The 20,319-nt window shown below is 41.6% G+C and overlaps 1 protein-coding gene across 9 annotated transcripts in view; it reads left to right on the forward strand.

Annotated features, from left to right (window-relative positions):
• FREM1 (FRAS1 related extracellular matrix 1) overlaps nucleotides 1–20,319 on the forward strand; it is a 97,273-nt gene that overhangs the window by 58,040 nt on the left and 18,914 nt on the right. For 5 of the 9 annotated variants that reach the window (XM_034773549.1, XM_034773547.1, XM_034773546.1 and 2 more), the window contains 6 exons: nucleotides 33–297; nucleotides 6,252–6,666; nucleotides 7,886–8,087; nucleotides 9,307–9,451; nucleotides 14,755–14,884; nucleotides 16,693–16,765. In XM_034773549.1, coding sequence (XP_034629440.1) covers nucleotides 33–297; nucleotides 6,252–6,666; nucleotides 7,886–8,087; nucleotides 9,307–9,451; nucleotides 14,755–14,884; nucleotides 16,693–16,765 — 1,230 coding nt within the window. Of the gene's footprint in view, nucleotides 1–32; nucleotides 298–6,198; nucleotides 6,667–7,885; nucleotides 8,088–9,306; nucleotides 9,452–14,754; nucleotides 14,885–16,692; nucleotides 16,766–20,319 lie in introns of those variants that run through there. The other 4 variants (XM_034773555.1, XM_034773556.1, XM_034773551.1 and 1 more) reach the window with 4 other exon arrangements.

Genomic DNA, 20,319 nt, shown 5'->3' on the forward strand with positions numbered 1-20,319 from the left:
ACACTTTTAACTGGGTATCACGTATCTTGCAGGGGACATTGCTGTTTTTGTGAGGCCACTTACTGTATCTAAGGGGGATAGAGGTTTCTTGACAACTGATGTTCTCCTTGCAATTGATGGAACTGAGAAACCAGAAGAGCTCCTCTATGTGATAACCTCGCCACCTCAGTATGGACAGATAGAGTATGCCAGCTATCCTGGAGTCCCTATTACAAGTTTCAGCCAAATGGATGTAGCAGGTCAAACAGTCTGCTATGTCCACAATAGCAAGGCAGCTGCTCCCCGAGATCTGTTCAGGTAAGTTCTGAAGAATTCCTTCTTGCTTATTACTTTGACTAATAACAAAACTGATGGAAAGGTGGTAGTGATGGTGCTGGTAGTAAATAGCCAATGTTTATATGACAAGAGGTATTACCTCTATCTTGGATTTAGCCTGACTGACACTATGTGATCACTACTCATCCTTTAAAACCATGAAATAAGAGCATGGGCTATATTCATCTGCCTATAATGGTTCAAATATTGTTATAAGATGCAAATATACATGGCTGATAACAACTAAGTCAGGAGAGTGGGCCTCAGTAACATCCCTTGTGGAATTTCACCTTAAACTATAACGTTTTCCTTGTTAATTGTACCACTGGTGTTACATCCTTCTGTAAGGAGGAGACAGAGCTGGGATGCACATTTCTTGTAATACCTGAAATCCTTCAGAACCAGGTGTTTTTTCAACTATATGTTCCTTATATTCCCCCCTGAAAAGATAGATTAATTATTTAATTTCTCTTTCAATTTTCCACACCACACTCCATCTGAAGCAGGACAATCTTTTATCACTGATAAGGGCAAAGATCCCCAGGACTGCAGGTGATGCAGACTGTATCCCTTTTACATTGAGGTATTGAGATCTTTGCTAATTTCCAAAGTGCTGCAGTGTGGATTGGAAATCCATCCTTATTATACCCAGACCAGATGTTAATGCTAGGCAGCAGCTGAAAGCACATGCATGCTGTTCGGTGTCGTACAGTTTGCTAAGACCCATGGAATTCCCAGGTCTTCCTATTTCACTTGGAACAGAAAAGTCTTTTGGCTGTGTTGAGTGGAAGTTTTATTTAAAGAGTAAATCTTTAGCAAAGCACCTACACTAAATGGCTGACTTGATTGCTGGGGAACTGTGCGGGGTAAAAGAATCTCCTCTGATACATCCCACATTGTCTCCCCTGTAGAGGACACATGGTAGTAGGTGTTGTGGAGTGTCAAAGATACAAGAATCTGAATTAAAGTGGAGCCTCCATCTCTGGCAATCCCATCTCCTTTCCCCCACCGTCCTCACGAGCAAACTGGTAACTGCCAGGAAGCTGAGCTTTCCACAAGGGGTATCCCCCACCCCTCCCACCCAGCCTCTGCAATCCTCTCCCCTCTCTATGTGTAGCAGATTTGCCTCAGAGAAGGCAGGTGCTATAAAAATCCCTAAAATAGAAAGTTTAGAGCATCATATTCCTTACATTCATCTCCCTCAACTAAAGTTTTCTAATGGTTCATATTTTCTGAAGGTTGCATGCTGAACCATGTTTTCTATAAGGTTTCCTGTTGGTTCCCCCATTCTTTTGTTTATTCTAGATGGAAACCTTTAGCTCGGGCTATCCATCAGCTGTTTATCTATGGCTTTAAGATAGGTGGTTCAGTCCATAAGAGCTCTCTGCTTGAGTTATTAACATATCTTGATTATCTCTCTGGTTACAAAACCAACTTTAATAAATATACTAATAAGGTAGACAAATTACCTACTCTGACACAGTTCTCTTTTCTGAGTAGTCATAAACTCATTTAAATACCTTGGTGCCTGCTTAATATATCAATTTGAAGCCTCATGTCAGTGTAATGACCCTCCTGAATTTTTGCCAAAATTAAGGATGATTTGCTTCCATGGACCAATGTAATAACATCCCAGGTGGGAGGATCAAACTTATCAAAATGTAAATTTGCCATTGTCTGTCTTCTATATTCCAACACCTGCTTATTGGTACACCACCCCAAAATCTCTCAGGACTTATATCAAACATTTAGCTGATTTACACGGCAACAGCATATATCATTTATTCCTTCCTAGTACTCTTGTCTCCCTAAGAAACAAGGAGGCCTCACTCTGCCTTATATGCAATTCTGTGCCTCTCTTATAAAATTCCTCAGTTGCCCAGATCTTCAGCTGGTAGCATAACGCCACTGATTTCAGTAGAGCTACAGTTGAGGATCTAGCTCATTACTATATTATTTTTTAGGACGGCAGCTCTAATTGTGTCACTTTTAGCATAAATTGCTCAATCTCCTGGCACCACACCCAATTTCTTTCATACTTGAGTCAGTGCTCCCACCAAATCATTGTCCACACTGAGAATTTGGGTTCAGATTTCTTGATCTAGACTTAGATAGTTCTTTCATGCCTCTTGCTACAGCCATTCTTTGGAGCAGATTGAGTGACTGTGTCATGCAGTTTAACCATTTAACTAACTTCTGCCTTAACCTTCTTGTTGTCAACAGTGTTATATGGTGGAAGAGCAGTGTATGTGACCATCAGTAGTATATTCCCTGATACATATAGATTGTGCCCTGCCCTTTTGTGTTGTGTGCTTCTTATTTCAACACAATAGACTTTTTTAATCTTCAGTAAGTGACATTAATTCTACCACAGGCTTTTTGTATTCTATAATGATTCTTTCACACACTGATGAGCATTAATCTATTCTAGTTCCACAAGAAAAGGAAATAAATAAGTACAATAGAATTTGCACACAAAAGTTTGTCACCTTCAGAGCCAGCTTGGCAGTCTAGTGACAATCAAATGCACTGTCACATGGAGAATCTGGGTTAGTCCTGAACCAGCCTCACAAGCCAGCAGAGATTGGTACTCTCTGAAGGCAAAGTGTCTGGACAAACAGAGTTCTGGGTGGTGTTCGTAATTTACCTCAATGGGCCATAGAAAAGAAGGGTGCAACTAGAGGGAGGTTCACTATTGCACACAGCCTTTTGGGGATGGGGGTGTTAGGCTGATTAAAATGCGGATAATGTTCCGCAAGAAATAGTGATAAGCTTTGAGTAGAGCTGGCTGAGAATTGTCCATCAAAATGTTTGGATTTTTTTGTTTTTGTTTTTTACAGAAAATGGGATTTCCGCAATATCCACATTTTCCACAGGAAATTTTCAATTTTGCCAACATTTGTTGATTTTCCTTTGGGGAAAATCAAATTAAGTATTTCACTTTGGGTTACACAAATCAAAATATTGTAGTTTGTTGAACCAACCAGAAACATTTAGTTTTGGGTCAGTTCTATATTAATTTGCCTGAGCTGTCACAGTGCCTCATGGGAGTTGTAGTTTAGATGCTTTCATGTCCCCATTCTCCCGTATGGGCTAGTGCTCCCAGGTTGGGCTACATCACCCATGATTCATCATTCCCTTGTATGGCTAAACTGCTATAATGCCTCGTAGCACTTTTATGATTGCAGTATATCCTAGGTGATGTAGTCTAGCCAGGAAGCCTGGCCCAAAGAAGAGAATGAGGCCATGAGGCAACCAAACTACAAGTTCTATGTGGCTCTGTGGCAGACACAATTCAACATTGGACCAAGCTGAAATGAAATGTTTAGACATTTCTGAGTGAAAATTATCTGAACTTTTCATTCTCCAAAAACAAAATTGATGTTTTGACCCTTTGTCCCAATTTGAAACAAAAGCAAACATTGAAATATTTGAATTTCGTATGAGGTGGAAATTCTGATTTTCAATCAGCTCTTGCTGTGAGAGCTGTTTTTATGATTGCCTATTTCCAGAACAGAGAATACCAGGTACTGAGAATTTGTTAACTTCCTTGGCTTTGTGAAGCTTTGTGATAGTCATGAAGCGGTATGGTTAAGGTGTAGAACACAAACTTGCACAGTTTAAGTTAGACCTCTGTGTGGACCCACTTATTTCAGTTTGAGTGGCTTTTCAGTTTAGCTCAAACCTGTTCTTAATTAACTTGAGCTGAACTGAAATAGATCCAGTTTAAACTAAAATAAGTTTTCTGTCTGGACCAGTGGAGAAGAACCAAATTAGAATGATTGGTTTAATAGAAGTAAAATTGTGGGTTTTTTAATAAATATATGTCAGTTTGAATCACTGTAATTTATGTTCCTTTCTGTTATTCTGGCAAAGAATTTGGTTGTGTATAGGGATATAAATACTGCAGTAGATTTTTTTTTTTTTAAACAAGGAATGGTAACATTAATTATATGGAGTTGAGGGAATGTGGGGGGTTAAATGATCAGATTTTTACCTTCCGCTAAAGTAATTTCTTCAGTAATAAATTTCCCTGTATTGTTTGGTGCTTCTGGCCTGGAAGAAAGATTTGGCAATGCTTGTTTGGACAGATGACTTCAAATGATTAGCAACCTGACATCAGATGCTGGCAGCAGGATGCTAAAAGAACATGCTAATGTCCTCCATTTTGACACGCTGGCTCGATTTTGTAATGAGCTGGCTCTATTTATGATTCCATTTTTATCTTTTAAATGCCATGACAGATGGCAGGTTCTGCAGCCAACTCTATTGCCATGGAACTTCAGAAAGCATAAAACCTTGGTAATGGTGAAATCAAACCATGCGACATGTCCTCCTAACTAAACCTGAGAGTTGTTCCCCAAATTTCATCAGAGTGATGAGAATGTTGGCTGCTTTTCATTCCTAGGGGGAAAACAGAGCAGCAGTAAACCTGAAATAAACAAAAAACTGAAGTGTAGAAATAGGAAAGTGTCGCAATAACTACTTCTTGGACCCAGCCTGCTTCATTATCTGCCAGATCAAGTTATATCTGCATTGTAATTTTCAGCCTTATTTATATATCTAAGATGGTCACAGAACCTGTCCAGTGTCCTGTAGAAGATTCTGGACTAATTTTTCATACACATGAACTGTTCTTCCTAAATCTTTTTGATTAAATATTGGTTTCAGAGATTTCCCAGGATACCTTCCAGGGAGACCCCAAAAAGGTGGCTGTGTCAATTTGCACCCCTCAGCTGTACTTTTCCTGTCTCTATAAGGCCAAAAAATGGTCTTGCATGACCATGAAAACTGTTTTGTACTTATCATTTGGTATTATTATTCCAGCGGTATATCAGATCCAGCTAAATTAGCAATAGTACATCCCCTTTACCATTGGCACAGTAACTTCAGGTCAGTACAGACAGCTGCCTCTATGTTCCCTGCTGGGAATTCTGCCCTCAGTAAACATACTTCTAACTCCTATATAGTCTCTGGCCTGCCTATATTCCTTCCCATCTGTCTGATGGCATAGTGCCTGCTTACAAGTTGGTCAGCCCCTAATCATCGGGCATTGGCATAGGCAGTGAAGGGTTTTAGTTGGACAGCCTGTATAACACTGCAAGCCATTTCCATGACCTATGAAGAACACTTCTAAACAAGGTAAACCACAGCAATCCTAGTTCTGAGCTTTTGGTTCTTTTAATACTTCTCTGAGTTCAGTTTACACACTTCTCAACCGCCAGATCAAGGCGAAACAAATTATCAAAATGTTGACTATTCCTTATTTGGCTTATGTAAAATGGCAGTCCAGTAATGAGAGGAAAAAGTGGCTAGCTGGGAATGCACCTGTAGTTATGTCTGAAATATCAGTTGTACTTTCCCATGTTAATTTACACTTGTGAGCATGATAATGCATGCACACAATGTGCAGTATATTTTGGGGGGTGCGGTGGGAGTAAGGGAAATATATCACCACAGAGAACAGCTCTTTGCAAATCAAATATTTCCACTTAGGTAGATAGTGTAGTCTTTAGTGCACATTGCCATCCTCTGGGATTTGAACTCAGGACCTCTGGGTAAGAGCCATACCACTAGGCTATCTAGCACTTTGAGGGTTAAGCTGCCTAACTGAGGGGAAGGTCTTTGCCAGTTAGGTAATGACAAAAATAACTGAATGAAAACTTTGGCAAGTGAGAACCTTTCATCGGCATTGTGTGTAGTTCATGCACAGAAAAACTGCAGGGTAGACATACCCAAAGTTGTATAACTATCCCCCGTTTGGTCCGGGTTTGAGTCAAAAGAAAAGCAGGATACTGTCAGAGATCTAGTTTTTGATGTGTGTTTCAGAGTCACCGTGAGGCAAATCCTTTAGTAAAGGTGTGTATTATCATTTCATTTCAGTAGATGGTGAATCAAGAACACATGCTGAAGGCTGCCTTGCCTCTCTTTGCCAGATTTATCATCAGCAATGGACTGAAGACTAAACACGGAACGTTCGAGATCATGCTGGAGACAGTGGACCAAGCTTTGCCCATAGTGTCTAGGAACAAGGGGCTAAGATTAGTGGAAGGCACTATGGCACTCCTTTCTCCTGATGTCCTGCAGCTTTCAGATGCAGACACTTCCTCAAAGAACCTTACTTTCCTCTTGGCACAGCTCCCTCAATATGGCCATCTGTGCTACCGAGGGGCTGTGCTGCTGCAGCACAATTTCACTCAGCAAGATGTGGACAACATGGACATGGCATATAGACACGGAGGAGGGGCTTCCCAGATTGACAGATTTACATTTGTTGCAACAGATAGGACTAATGAAGGCTTCATCGTAGATGGGAAGGTGCAAATGGAGCCTGTGGCATTCACCATTCAGGTATGTATGGCCAACACCCTGTTTTAAAAAGTTGAATAGAACAATAAGGTTAATTAATAGGTATAAAAATACTGGCTCCAATGGGCATAGTGCTAGTGCTTGCTTGCTGCTCAGTTTCAGGGACTCAGCAATTTAGGATTGATCTGGTAGGGATGGGCTAATAGGATAATTAACCAATGGAGCTTCAGTAATACCCTGTGGCAATAGTTCAAAAATGGATTAGACATAAGAATAGGAAAAAATGCAATCTTTGTTACACTAGTTGAGATGAATGTTGAAGATTGAAAACTCTTACAAGTGTTAAGGCCCCAAAGTTAACCCCAGCTGTGGTGAGGATGAAATCCCACATTTCCCCCAAAGATATATTGCACAGTAAGCTGCACTTGGGGTGGCGGGGTGGTGTTAGGACTACTGAAGCATCTGTCATGGGCCACATCCAGGAGAAAATAGTCAACTTGATACTTGTAACTGTTCTGTGACAAAGGTATGTTTTACAGCTCTTACCAGAATCTATTCAAACTTCAACCCTGCCCTAGAATGGAACCAGAACCTTTCATTAAATTCTGCTCCATTAGGGAGTCCTCTGTTCTCACCAATCTCAGTGCTTAGCTCCCTTTGCTCGCAAGCTGGATTTCCATCCTTCCCTGGCCATGAATTCTGAATCCCTATCAGTTGCCTCCCATTAGCCTGACCCAGTTCCTCCTTTCCATAGTGTGATCTTTCCTTTGGTCTCTGATTTCCCCCACCTTTAAAGGTTCTCACAGTGTCAGCATTAGGCCCAGATGCCTCTGCTTTAAGTTCTTATATAATCTGGCATTTTTAGCATCAAGTGACCCAGACTGCATTGTATAGCAAACCATGAGAAATGTCAAAGTACAGATTTAGCAAAGAGGCTTCTGGGCCTCATAATTCCTATTCACAAGAAAGATGGAAGATGGATGGGGATGAGGAAAGTAGTTTCATGGGAAGATCATAGGATGCAGGAGCCACAGGTTTGATGACAGGAATGCAAGTCATATGGTTAGGAATGGAGATGCAAAGGTAGCTCAGGTTGGGGAGGATATATTGACCGGGTCAGTGGGTGACATTACCAAAGCCTTGAGTCAGATTTCCTATGGTACCTATATACTCAACTTTTTTTTTTTTTTTTTTTTGAGTGCAGGGAAAGGTCTGATTCTGTGAAACAAATTTACATTTGTTATTTCTAACCTTGATTCAGGTGGACCATTTGGACAAAACTGCACCAAAAATTGTTCACCTCCATTGTTCTTCAGATGTGGAGCTCCTGAAAAATGGCAATTATGGGATTTACATTACTGCCAGGTCCTTGAAGGCATATGACCCCGATACAGAAGAGGACCAAGTCATTTTTAAGATTTTACGAGGTCCTCGTTATGGCTACCTGGAAAATATAACAACAGGTAACGTGTTCTCTAACCTCTTCATACAACGATCTAAAACATCTTGGGACACACTGAGGCAGATTTCAAACCCTGTGACCCTATCAAAATTTAGGCCCGCTCAGCTGTGGTAGAACAAACTGAATTCTGATTCTAAAGTTCTTTGGGAGACTGGAATATGATGAGAGAGTTCCAATACCAGTACCCAAATACAAGTCAGTGATGAATTCTTAAACACCTTGGTAGCATATTTTGTAGCTACAATTCAAGAACTTCTTTTTGAAAATGAAGCTTGAAACATCAGTGTAGAAAGGGACAAAGCCCCGATGTATCACAGATGTGTTATAAGCTTAATGGCAGTTAAAACAATGATAAATAGTGAACAAAGGAAGCTAATCTGTACCCAGGTCATTTGATGTGATGTCACCTGGGAACTGGATAATTGCCCGGAGAAGGGGATAGTAAACACTGCAGTGGCACTATGCAGAGGAAAGGGTAGATTTCTGGAAGATCTATGTACTATGTTGCAGAATTATAAGAGTTAACAAAGAAAAATTTGTTTAATAATCAATTCAAACCATCAGAGGGGTAGCCATGTTACTCTGAATCTGTAAAAAGCAACAGAGGGTCCTGTGGCACCTTTAAGACTAACAGAAGTATTGGAGCATAAGCTTTCGTGGATGAATGCCCACTTCATTGTGTCTGATGAAGTGGGCATTCACCCACGAAAGCTTATGCTCCAATACTTCTGTTAGTCTTAAAGGTGCCACAGGACCCTCTGTTGCTTTTTACAGATTCAGAGTAACATGGCTACCCCTCTGATGGTTTGAATTGATTATTAAACAAATTTTTCTTTGTTAACTCTTATAATTCTGCAACATAGTACATAGATCTTCCAGAAATCTACCCTTTCCTCTGCATAGTGCCACTGCAGTGTTTACTATCCCCTTCTCCGGGCAATTATCCAGTTCCCAGGTGACATCACATCAAATGACCTGGGTACAGATTANTGGCACCTTTAAGACTAACAGAAGTATTGGAGCATAAGCTTTCGTGGGTGAATGCCCACTTCATCAGACACAATGAAGTGGGCATTCATCCACGAAAGCTTATGCTCCAATACTTCTGTTAGTCTTAAAGGTGCCATAGGACCCTCTGTTGCTAATTCAAACCATGTGACTTTTGCTAACTCTTGTTTAACTGGATTTTGATTTATCTTAATGTTTCCCTGCTTTCCCAGGTGGATTTATCCAGGAAGGATTCAGTCAAAAGGATTTAAATGGCAAAATCATACTTTATGTCATCAATCCATCCTGGGAGGTGAATTCAGACAGCTTAGAGTTTCAAGTCACAGATCCCACCGGAAACTCTGCTGCCCCGCAAACGTAACTTAAATTTTCTATTCTAAGCAATTCAATACATTGTGCATGACTTTCTGCCTTAAGTCAAATCAGCCATTGGTGGTTTTAATGCTGAGGGAAAAAAAAGTGTATACAGTGTCACAGGTTCATATTGCAGCATTTTTTCAGGAAACTCTGAGAAAAAGAGTAAAGAGATATTCCTTATGAATGACTGTAAAAGAACAGGAGTACTTGTGGCATTTTAGAGATTAACAAATTTATTTGAGCATAAGCTTTCATGGGCTACAGCCCACTTCATCGGATGCATAAAATGGAGCATATAGTATGTTCCATTCTTTTGTGGATACAAACTAATACGGCTGCTACTCTGAAACCTGTAAAAGAATGTGGAAACTGTTGTTATGGGATAAGAGGGAAGGTCCTTTCATGGAAAAGTTATCATGGGATAAGAGGGAAGGTCCTTTCATGGATCGAGAACTGGTTAAAAGACAGGGAACAAAGGGTAGGAATAAATGGTAAATTCTCAGAATGGAGAGGGTTAACAAGTGATGTCCCCCAAGGGTTCAGTCCTAGGACCAATCCTATTCAACTTATTCATAAATGATCTGGAGAAAGGGGTAAAAAGTGAGGTGGCAAAGTTTGCAGATGTTACTAAACTGCTCAAGATAGTTAAGACTAAAGCAGACTGTGAAGAACTTCAAAAAGATCTCCCAAAACTAAGTGATTGGGCAACAAAATGGCAAATGAAATTTAATGTGGATAAATGTAAAGTAATGCACATTGGAAGAAATAACCCTGTAGCAGGGTGGACACCTGCTCCTGCCTGGAAGGGCCTGAGATAGCCCAGGGAGCAAGCAGCTACTGGGCTGATTAGGGGAAGTGGCTGCAGCTGGGGCCATGCCTCAAACGGACTCAGCTGGCCTGTATTAAAAGGCTGGGAGCCAGGCGCTCAAGAGTCTCTCTCTGCATTCAGGGAGAGAAGGGCCTGTAGTACCTGTAGTGGAGCAGGGCTGGGGAAAGGCTGAGGAGCTGGGGAGCTCCAGCCTGGAAAGCCCCAGGTTGCAGCCTAGTATTAGACCAAGGGATACTGGGGGTTGCAGAGGGCAGCCCACGGCTAGACTGGGGCAGCAGATCCAACCCCCCCCTTGCCAGTGATGAGTGGCCTATACTGCAGTCTGCTCCAGGGAGGGGGGGCTAGTTGGTGACTGGCAGTGGCCTAGTGCTGAAACAAGGTGGGGATAGTGGGTGGGAGTTCCCCAGGGAGGGGAGACCCGGATCTGTGGGGTACTGCCAGGGGGGCAGCATCCCAGTAATAGGGGCACCGGGTCCTGGGAGGGACATGGGGGCCAGAAGAGGACAGGCGGATCACCGGCCTGCAGAGGGCGCTCGAGAGGCTGGTGAGCTAATTCCCTGGACGACCAGCAGGAGGCACCGCAGGGGTGAGTCCGGACTTTCTACAAACCCCAACTATACATACAATACAATGGGGGCTAATTTAGCGACAACGAATCAGGAAAAAGATCTTGGAGTCATCATGGATAGTTCTCTGAAGACTTCCACGCAGTGTGCAGCGGCGGTCAAAAAAGCAAACAGGATGTTAGGAATCAGTAAAAAGGGGATAGAAAATAAGACGGAGAGTATCTTATTGCCCTTGTCTAAATCCATGGTATGCCCACATCTTTAATACTGCGTACAGATGTGGTCTCCTCATCTAAAAAAAGATATAGTGGCATTAGAAAAGGTTCAGAGAAGGGCAACTAAAATGATTAGGGGTTTGGAATGGGTCCCATATGAGGAGAGGTTAAAGAGGCTAGGACTTTTCAGCTTGGAAAAGAGGAGACTAAGGGGGGGATATGATAGAGGTATCATGAGTGTTGTAGAGAAAGTAAATAAGGAAAAGTTATTTACTTGTTCCCATAATACAAGAACTAGGGGCCACCAAATGAAATTAATGGGCAGCAGGTTTAAAACAAATAAAAGGAAGTTCTTCTTCACACAGCGCACAGTCAACTTGTGGAACTCCTTGCCTGAGAAAGTTGTGAAGGCTAGGACTATAACAGGGTTTAAAAGAGAACTGGATAAATTCATGGAGGTTAAGTCCATTATTGGATATTAGCCAGGATGGGTAAGGAAGGGTGTCCCTAATCTCTGTTTGTCAGAGGGTGGAGATGGATGGCAGGAGAGATATCACTTGATCATTGCCTGTTGGGTTCACTCCCTCTGGGGCACCTGGCATTGGCCACTGTCAGTAGACAGGATACTGGGCTAGATGGACCTTTGGTCTGACCCAGTACAGCCATTCTTATGTTCTTATGTCCTTTTAGATTGAAGAAATACAAAGGAACAGTTTTCAGTTAAATGCCACATTTCTCACAGTACATGACCATGCGCGCACACGCACACACTCTCATTCTCCCTTTTACATTGTCCTTTCAGAGAGGTATAAAGGGACCTTAATGTAAATGAGAATGAGGCCCATAAACTTAGAGTTCAAATACTGTCTTGGACCAGGTTGTCAGCTTCACATACATGCTCTTGCAGCTGGAGGTCACTCTAAGCCTGTGTGAGAGCAATGGCCTTTCCAAAGCAACAAATAGAAAACATTAAGTAATAAAAACTCTGTGGGCTATATTTTTCATGGGTAGATTGAGGGGAGAAAATGCAGGGACTCTCTTCTTCCCAACATTTTAACAGGCACCCACTGAAGTTTCACCTTAGCCTGTGATAAACCCCATGAATCCGGGGTGTGTGTGTATTAGTTGATATGATACTGGGGAATCAGTTCATTTGTTTCCCTCATTTCAGCTAAAATGTTCTCTGATAACAATAACTAATGAAGGAGACAGCATCACTTTGGAAGTAAATTAAGCTAACCCGAATCAAGACCACTTTAATTCTGAATGAGAATGTCCATACAAGGGTTTAATGCAATTTAACTTATTTAGTTTACATTCACACTTTTAGTTAATTCAGCAAATAAGCAAAATTCTATGTGGTTAGAACTGTTTCTATGTTCAGCCAACTTGTTTAATTTGAAATGAGCAAGAAAGATGACCAGGGCTATCCTACATGTGCTACACTTGGTGTCTACAAACCAGATCCCGTGGAATTAAAAAAGAAGGGAAAAGAGAGACGGTTGATTTCACAAGAACTATCTGACCACTGCTTCACCATGGAGTAGTGAGAAAAGGCATCAATAGTTGGGGTTGAAGCTAATGCAGTACCAGACTATGTCAATAGATGTCTCTGTACTCAACCTCATATGAATATGGCTAACCTAGGCACTTTGTTATAGCACTATACATTCTCAAAGATGAATAATCATTGTACACATTTTTTCACTAGGTATATAAAGGCCACTTACCCACCATTTTGATGCAGCCAACTCTAGGGTGGAACCTGGGAATTATTGTATGTCAGTACCAATGCAACACATCTTTTTAGGAAGGAAGCTGAAGAATAACAGCTTCTCACATTGAAAATTCAGGGGAGATTTTAGAGAGGTAGAAAGTACAGTAATTAACTGGACTGGAGTTTGGCCAGGATACCAGGGTGTTAGTTTTTTAATGAAAAACTCCAAATTTAACATTGCATTCAAATGGTGGAGTTGGGTTTATTTGAATGTGTAATACAATGATAGCACACTCAAAAAACTGTGGTGACTTGAAAGTGCATATCATTTCAATAAAAGCACAAACATTTATTTGAATGATGCTGAATTACTACAGGATCAGACTTTGAACATTTCCTGAAATGTGGATAGGCTGAGGGTGACTATTCTTATTTCTAGTGTTATACAGTGTGCTTTACAGTACGTGAAAAATTAAAGGTCCCTGCCATGTGACTCTTAGCATGTAACTTAGACCTTCTCTACATTGAAGGAGTTTCCTGGCATAGCTGCAGAGCAATATCTATTCTTCTATATCTAGTCTGCTATAATTTAGCTATTCCAAAATAACTCCCCTGTCTAGGCACTGAGTTCTGAAATAAAAGTAATTTTATTCTGGATTAATTAGGTGAATAAAATCATCTTTATTTTGGAACTGAGTGTTCCCCTGGGGAAGTTATTCCAGAATAGCTATATTGGAATAGTATTTATGCTATGGCTATGCCAGTCAGTTTCCTCGTGTAGAAAAGCCCTGAGACAAGAACGATACTCAGGAAATCACATCAGATGCAGTAAGGTGTAAAGACATTGCCAAAGAGGAGCTCAGTGCAGGAATGATGGATGATTGACATCGGGGTTTCAAAGCACTCACCTATGCATTCTCGGGGTCCCAGTGCTCCACGGAAATATGCAAAGGCCTCATTGCTCTTCTTTAAGGCATACATTTATAATATCAATTTTTATCCGTTAAGCCTCTGATGTGAAACCATTTCCAACAGCCCCCACACTAACATTACACTTGGTATACAGACAGTCCATACATTACAGACTTTACAAATTGGTTCAGAAGGGGTTTGTTTTCCCATTAGTGCCCAAGGCTCTGTGTGTGTGTGTGTGTGTGTGTGTGTGTGTAACATCCAATAGCACTAGAGATGGTCATCATACCCCAAAAGTTTGGAAGCTTTCAAGATAATGATTCATAAGTGGCATAGCTGAGGCATTCTCTCATTTCATCTCTGACTCTCCACTTACACCCTTCTTTAAGCTCAACCCTTCGAGAAGGCTCATCCCATGTTTTTCTCCACAACCATTCCCAGCTTGTGACTTTACAGTAAGTCCAGCCCAATTCCCTCCTAAGTGATTCTATGGGGTGTTTTAGACAAGATTTGAATTCAGCAATTTGTAGGGGCTGGTTTGAAAGGCAGCCAGAGTTGCCTGTGGGAGGAGTGGCATGGGGGCTAGATCCAGGCAGAGCTGTAAGAAGGAAGAGGTGATGATACAGGGAGAATACTGGAGAGTCACAGTAAAATAAAATTAAATGGAGGGAAGAAACAATTGCCTTATTTGAAATCAAGCAGGAGAGAGAGTCTGGCTTAGCCAAACAGATCTTAGGATCAGATCTTGGTCCCATTGAAGTTCATGACGAAACTTATACTGACTTCAGTGGCCCTGAGAAGATGTTCACATTTGGTTCAGTGGGTAGGTGAAGACTCAGTTGGAATTCTTAATTTATTTAACTGTTTTTCCTATCTCTAATTAACACAATCTCACAAACAAACCCATTGATTTGAAAACAGAAACTCTGTGTGTGTATTCACTGAATCAACAATCAAGAGAGAAATGTCACCTGTACCAAAGCCATAGTCAGCAGTCAGCGGGAGGGATCCCTGTGGACTGCAAAAGAGTTTTTTAAACAGATTTTCTTTCCTCCCCCCTACAGTCTGGAACTGAGGTGGTCTCAAATTGAAATACAACAGGCTGAGTACGTGGTGTGTGAGAATGTGGGAATGTTGCCTTTGAAAATCACCAGATTGGGGCACTCCATGGACTCTGCCTTTATTGCAGTGAAGGTAAGGTTAAACAATAAAGTTCGGAAGTGGAATAATGGTCTGAGGTAGTTGCTTTCCTTCTTATAAATACATGAGCTGTTTGATTGGGTTGGTAAGCAAGTAATCATGCGCTATATCAGCAAAAAGGCCATATGGTTCAAGCTGTGTTTGTCAAGACCCTGTTCTTGCTAGTACAGCGTTAATACAGTTTCTCTGGCTAGCATAGCATGTTTTTGTTCAGCAGCTTATAACACAGCTAGATCAGGAGTTGTAGACTGATGGCAGTAAATAGCTCTAACTGAAAACATAGAGTTTGATCCCATCCTCACTGAGGTCAGTGGAAATTTTGCCATTGATTTCAGTGGGGGCAAGATTGGATCCAAAATGTATCTCAGGCTGTTTTCCCCTTTATCATACATAGGATTGTTTACACCAGTGGTTCTCAACCTATTTATCATTGTGGACCGCACATGCAGCCCTCAAAGTGTTACCTGGGCCGCAGGTTGAGAACTAGTGTCCCACACCCACACCCTATGCTCATCACCGCACACCCCTATGCTCATGGGCTGCAGCTGTGTGCTAATCGGGCCGCTTGCGGCCTGCGGATTGAGAACTGCTGGTTTACACGCTAAGGGTCATATTCTGGTTGGTACTGAGCATATGGCAGTTGTAGGCCAGATAAATCAAGCCCAGAAGTAAGAATACAGGATGGAAATTGGCCTCCCAAATTCTGCCTCCTCTGAAAGTCATGGAGAGCCATTATTCCCCATGCTTCTGCATGTATATGTACATGCCCACCCTGACTAGGCAATGGTGCCCATGGATAGCCCTGCACACAAACTATTTCTACTGTCAGTAGAAATGGGAGCACAAGGCCCCGATGTGAAGGGCTGGATGCTGGCACACAGTAATGCTGATGTTGTAGTGTAACAATGCACTGTTTGGGTATATCCACACCTTAGACTGTGCTCCTCCCCGTATTTTTGTCACACACCCCCTACCTCCACATGAACAACCCTCAAGCTTGTGCATATTTGCACTTTGCAACCCATGCTTGCTTGCAGAGCCGGGGGTGTGGTTTAAAGCCGAAGCAGTGTTTCAGCTTGGGCTGGAACCCACCAACTTTGCAGTAGGATACCAGCCGTGGTAAGATCTCTCAACGTCTGATAATCCTCAAATGCCCTTCCCACAATTCCCCCAAGGGACAGACAAATTCTCCTGCAATTGACCAGGAAAGAATCCCAGAGCATATCCGTGCACAGAACTATGGGATATGCTCCCAGACACACACAGGTGAGTGCAGAAACAGTGAGGACACAGTAATGCAGGAAGGTTGTGAGGATGCTTTTACTCTGGCTAGCCTAACCCCAGTTCCAATCACGCAGGCCAACTGTACAGTGTACACTTTCAGAGAGCTATTATATCTGTCTCCAGGTGCCACCTATAGCTATGGCCCCAGATTTTGCTGAATAAAAATGCTAAATGATGCTATTTATGTAGTGATTTGAGAAGTGAAAGGACAAGATGCACAATAAGCTTTTATATTATGACTTTTAACCCAAAGGCGAGGTTGGAATTGGTTTTTTTCCCCTCCTGTTTAAACTGGCAAGATTTATTTTTCTTCCCATTTCTTTTCTCACTCAAGTGTCACAGTGTATTGTACAATACTGTGTGTGCTTTTGAGATCTTATAGATAGAGTATAGTGATGAATATCCACAGTAGGTTGCAGCATTCATTAGAATGCATTGGTCTGGTTAAATAGACTAAAAAGATTTGGAAAGATCGAGCTTCTCCATTGTATGGTATTTTCTGTTTAATTTCTTCTTAGGTTAATGAAGTGACTGCTACATTGGGAAAGGATTTTACTGTGACTCCCTCTAAGCTCATTCAGTTTGATCCAGGTACGTGGTGGCATATCAGTTTTAATTTTACACTGAATTAATTAATTGTGAAAGGTACCATATTGGAGAGCAAAGTCTTTTAACGCAACAGTTCTCAACCTTTTTCTTTCTGAGGCTCCCTCAACAAGCTATAAAAACTCCACGGCCCACCTGTGCCACAACTGTTTTTCTGCATACAAAAGCCTGGGCCAGCCTGAGGAGATAGCAAGCAGGGCAGTTGCCCAGGGCCCCACGCCACAGGGAGCACCACAAAGCTAAGTTTCTCAGGCTTTGGCTTCAGCCCTGAGTGGCGGGTTTCGGGGCCCAGGGCTCAGCCCCAGGCGGTGGGGCTTCAGCTTTCTGCCCTGGGCTCCTGCAAGTCTAATGTCAGCCGTTTGGTGGACCCCCTGAAACCTGCTCACAGCCCTCCAGGGGGTCCCGGACCCCTGGTTGAGACCCACTGTTTTAACTTATCAATTGAAAAGGTAAAGCAGGGTCATTGCCAGTTCAATCTTCCCCACTCTAAATGCAAACCACTCAATGGACTGATCAGTCTCCATCTCCTATCATTTCTCTGCTGAGAGCACCAACAAATGTGGCAATTACTGCCAAGCATAATGGAAGCTTTGTTGAGGGCTTTCATATTTTTATCATTTGTGTCTGAATACTAAATTGTGTGGAGGGACTCCCTACAATTGCTTCTAATGTAGCTCACAGAAGAGAACTCCAAATGGCAGACACAATATTTATTTTCTGAAGTGAGATGATGTAGTTTTCACTGTGCTCTTTTTAAAAGATAGATGCTTATCTGTTATCCTTTGCAGAAGTACAGGATGGTAGTTTAATGAATAACAGAAATGGAAGAAGTGCTGCAGAACAATATGACTACTATCATCTACACATTTTTGACTTGCCATTTGAATTTTGTGATGCACTTCACACAGCTTCCCTACCGCACTTTCCTACCGAGATGATAAATGTCCTGAACTTTCACCACGACTGAAAATTAACTTCTCACCAAACACAGTGTATCTTCTTGACTGTATCAAGCTGCTCATGTAGCTGGGGAGACTATGTAGATTTGCAAAAAGAACAGGAGTACTTGTGGCACTTTAGAGACTAACAAATTTATTTCAGCATAAGTTTTCGTGGGCTACAGCTCACTTCCTCAGATGTTTCATATGGTACTGCATTACTGCTGAGAGAACACTGTATAAAATTATATGCAGTGATTTATTTCCCATAAAAGTATAGTTAATAACAAATTAAGATTTCAGATAAGGCTAACCCAAAATCCCAGATATGAACGTGTCTGAAGTTTGGGTCCAGATCCAGATTTGAATTTTGCAGCTTGAGGCCCATCTCTAGTTAAGCCAGTATCTGAGCTAACAGTACACTAGTAAATGTAATGGAGTCCTACATAGTAGAATGGAAATGTGGCCCACAGAGTTCAGACTGCAGCTTGAAATGCCCATGGAGATTATGCCAGTGGTGCCAGGAGTAAGAATTCAATTACAAAACATCACCATAATTATAAAAGAAATTAGAAATATCATCTGTGGCAATCTCAAACAAACAGCACTTGTTTCATGGGGAAAATAGTCTAAGCACTTATCTGCATCTGGAAAAACAGAAGATAAGGGGGAGGTGATAAGCAAATTCCAACCCAACCATGTGGAGTCTGCAGTGGGGAATCTCTCAGTTGGAATCTCAGCTTTTGTTGTGAAAAAAGGCAATGCAAGCAGTGTTTTGGCTACAGAAATGCCATAGGACTGCAGTCTTTGCCTGGCTATCACATAGGAAAATTTGTGACAGTTAAAAGACTAATCAACAAATTCAAAATAGCTGGAAATGTTTCAGCTTTGGCATAATGGGGAAGCACAAGTAACTTCTGGTCTTTTTTAGAGACAGATTAGGGAGAGTCGATGGCCATAAAGCAGTAAACACAATAGATGGGAGAATTAGTTCATTTTCCTAGCACACCTCTGAAATCACTGATTCTTCCCAATGGCTGATGGGAGTATTCAGCACAGAGAGGCAGGAAGAGACAGATGGAATAGTAGAAACAGAGTAGGAGCAGATTAAAAATTGTATTAAGGACACTCCCTCTGTGGCAGTTTTGGCAGAAGAGTGGATGTCTTATACTTTGGATAACAGAGCAGAACCAAAGACCTTGTCGTTAGACTTTTTTATTTTAAATTAAAAGATGCAATACGGAATGTTGAGACTGGTGTAAAACAACAAACAAGCACCCTAAATGCTTTGGGTCCTAACTACCTAGGAGGCCACCTCTCCTTCACCAAATGCCTAAGATAAGCCGATACACTCAAGCTACCATTCTTTAGATTAAAACATCTAGAGGTTGTGGGCAGAGCATTTTCAATGCAGGGCGCTTAACTGGGATATGCTTCCCTCCATTGTCCAGCTACTCTGGAAAGCAGATGCTCTGAACTTGGTGCAGGGAAATGTACATTGATTCACCCTGAGGGAGGGTAGGCCACTTTACTGTTGTTGTCCTTCCCTGGGGTTCCTACCAGAGGTTGAGGCTCCTTTAGATTGAGTGGTATTCCATAAGAGGTCTGCAGGTGGAGGCAGGCTATGGGATATGCTGATTTAGCATATCCCACCCCTCTTTTCCAGCCAGCACCCCTCACGTGTACTGCATGAACTCCCTACACATGCTTTCCATGCTGGCTTATTCCCCTTCCCACTGGTAGATTGTCCCCCTTGAAGGTCCTTTGTCTAGGTTTACGCTGGCAGGAGCCCCAAATCTGTTGATGTTCAGGGCATTGTGTACAGTCATTTATTTTCTCAGGTTTCGTCTTGAGAGGATGCTGGTGTTTGGGTTTATTTTTAATTTGTGGGGAGAGGTCTAATTACTTAACACTAGTGAACTAATTTGATGTGTATTTTAAAAACACATGCTCAGAGACCACTGTGATGGACTCGTTAAATTAAAGTAATAAATTACAAATGAAAGTTAATGGTGGCATATGAGCCAATCCAAAGTCAATGGGAGTCTTTAAATTGATTTCAGTGTGCATTGGATAGATAAAGAGCCCATAATCTCAGATTGGAGATGCAACTGAAAGGTAACTAGGAAATGGAGACGAAAACAAATGGGAGGCCAACAGAGGCAGCATAAAAATCAATATTGTATATATGTATCTTACTCCATGCATACGGAACATCCGTCTTAACTTTGTGAGTCAGTTAATAGTACTAATCCAAGAGGTTTATATAACAATAATGCCCATTCTGGGATCTGGGTCTGACCAATTGAAAGGCAACTTTTCAACTTTTCTGAATGGAATTGTTTAAAAGAAGACCTTTGCAGTCACCTCTAAAGCAGTCACCTCATATATATATATATATATAAAAGACACTGCCTTTTAACATATGATTATTTATTCGTCTTTCAACTAATAACCAGAATAACCCTTTACGTTAGAACTAGAATCTGTTCTCATTTCCACTGATGTAAATCTGAAATAATTCAATTAAAGCCAGCGAATTAATCTAAATTTGTAACGGAGAACAGAATCTGGCTTTTGAAGTATAGTACTAAAAGTCAG

The sequence above is a fragment of the Trachemys scripta genome, chromosome 6 (genome assembly GCF_013100865.1).
Source record: "Trachemys scripta elegans isolate TJP31775 chromosome 6, CAS_Tse_1.0, whole genome shotgun sequence".
NCBI lineage: Eukaryota > Metazoa > Chordata > Testudines > Emydidae > Trachemys > Trachemys scripta.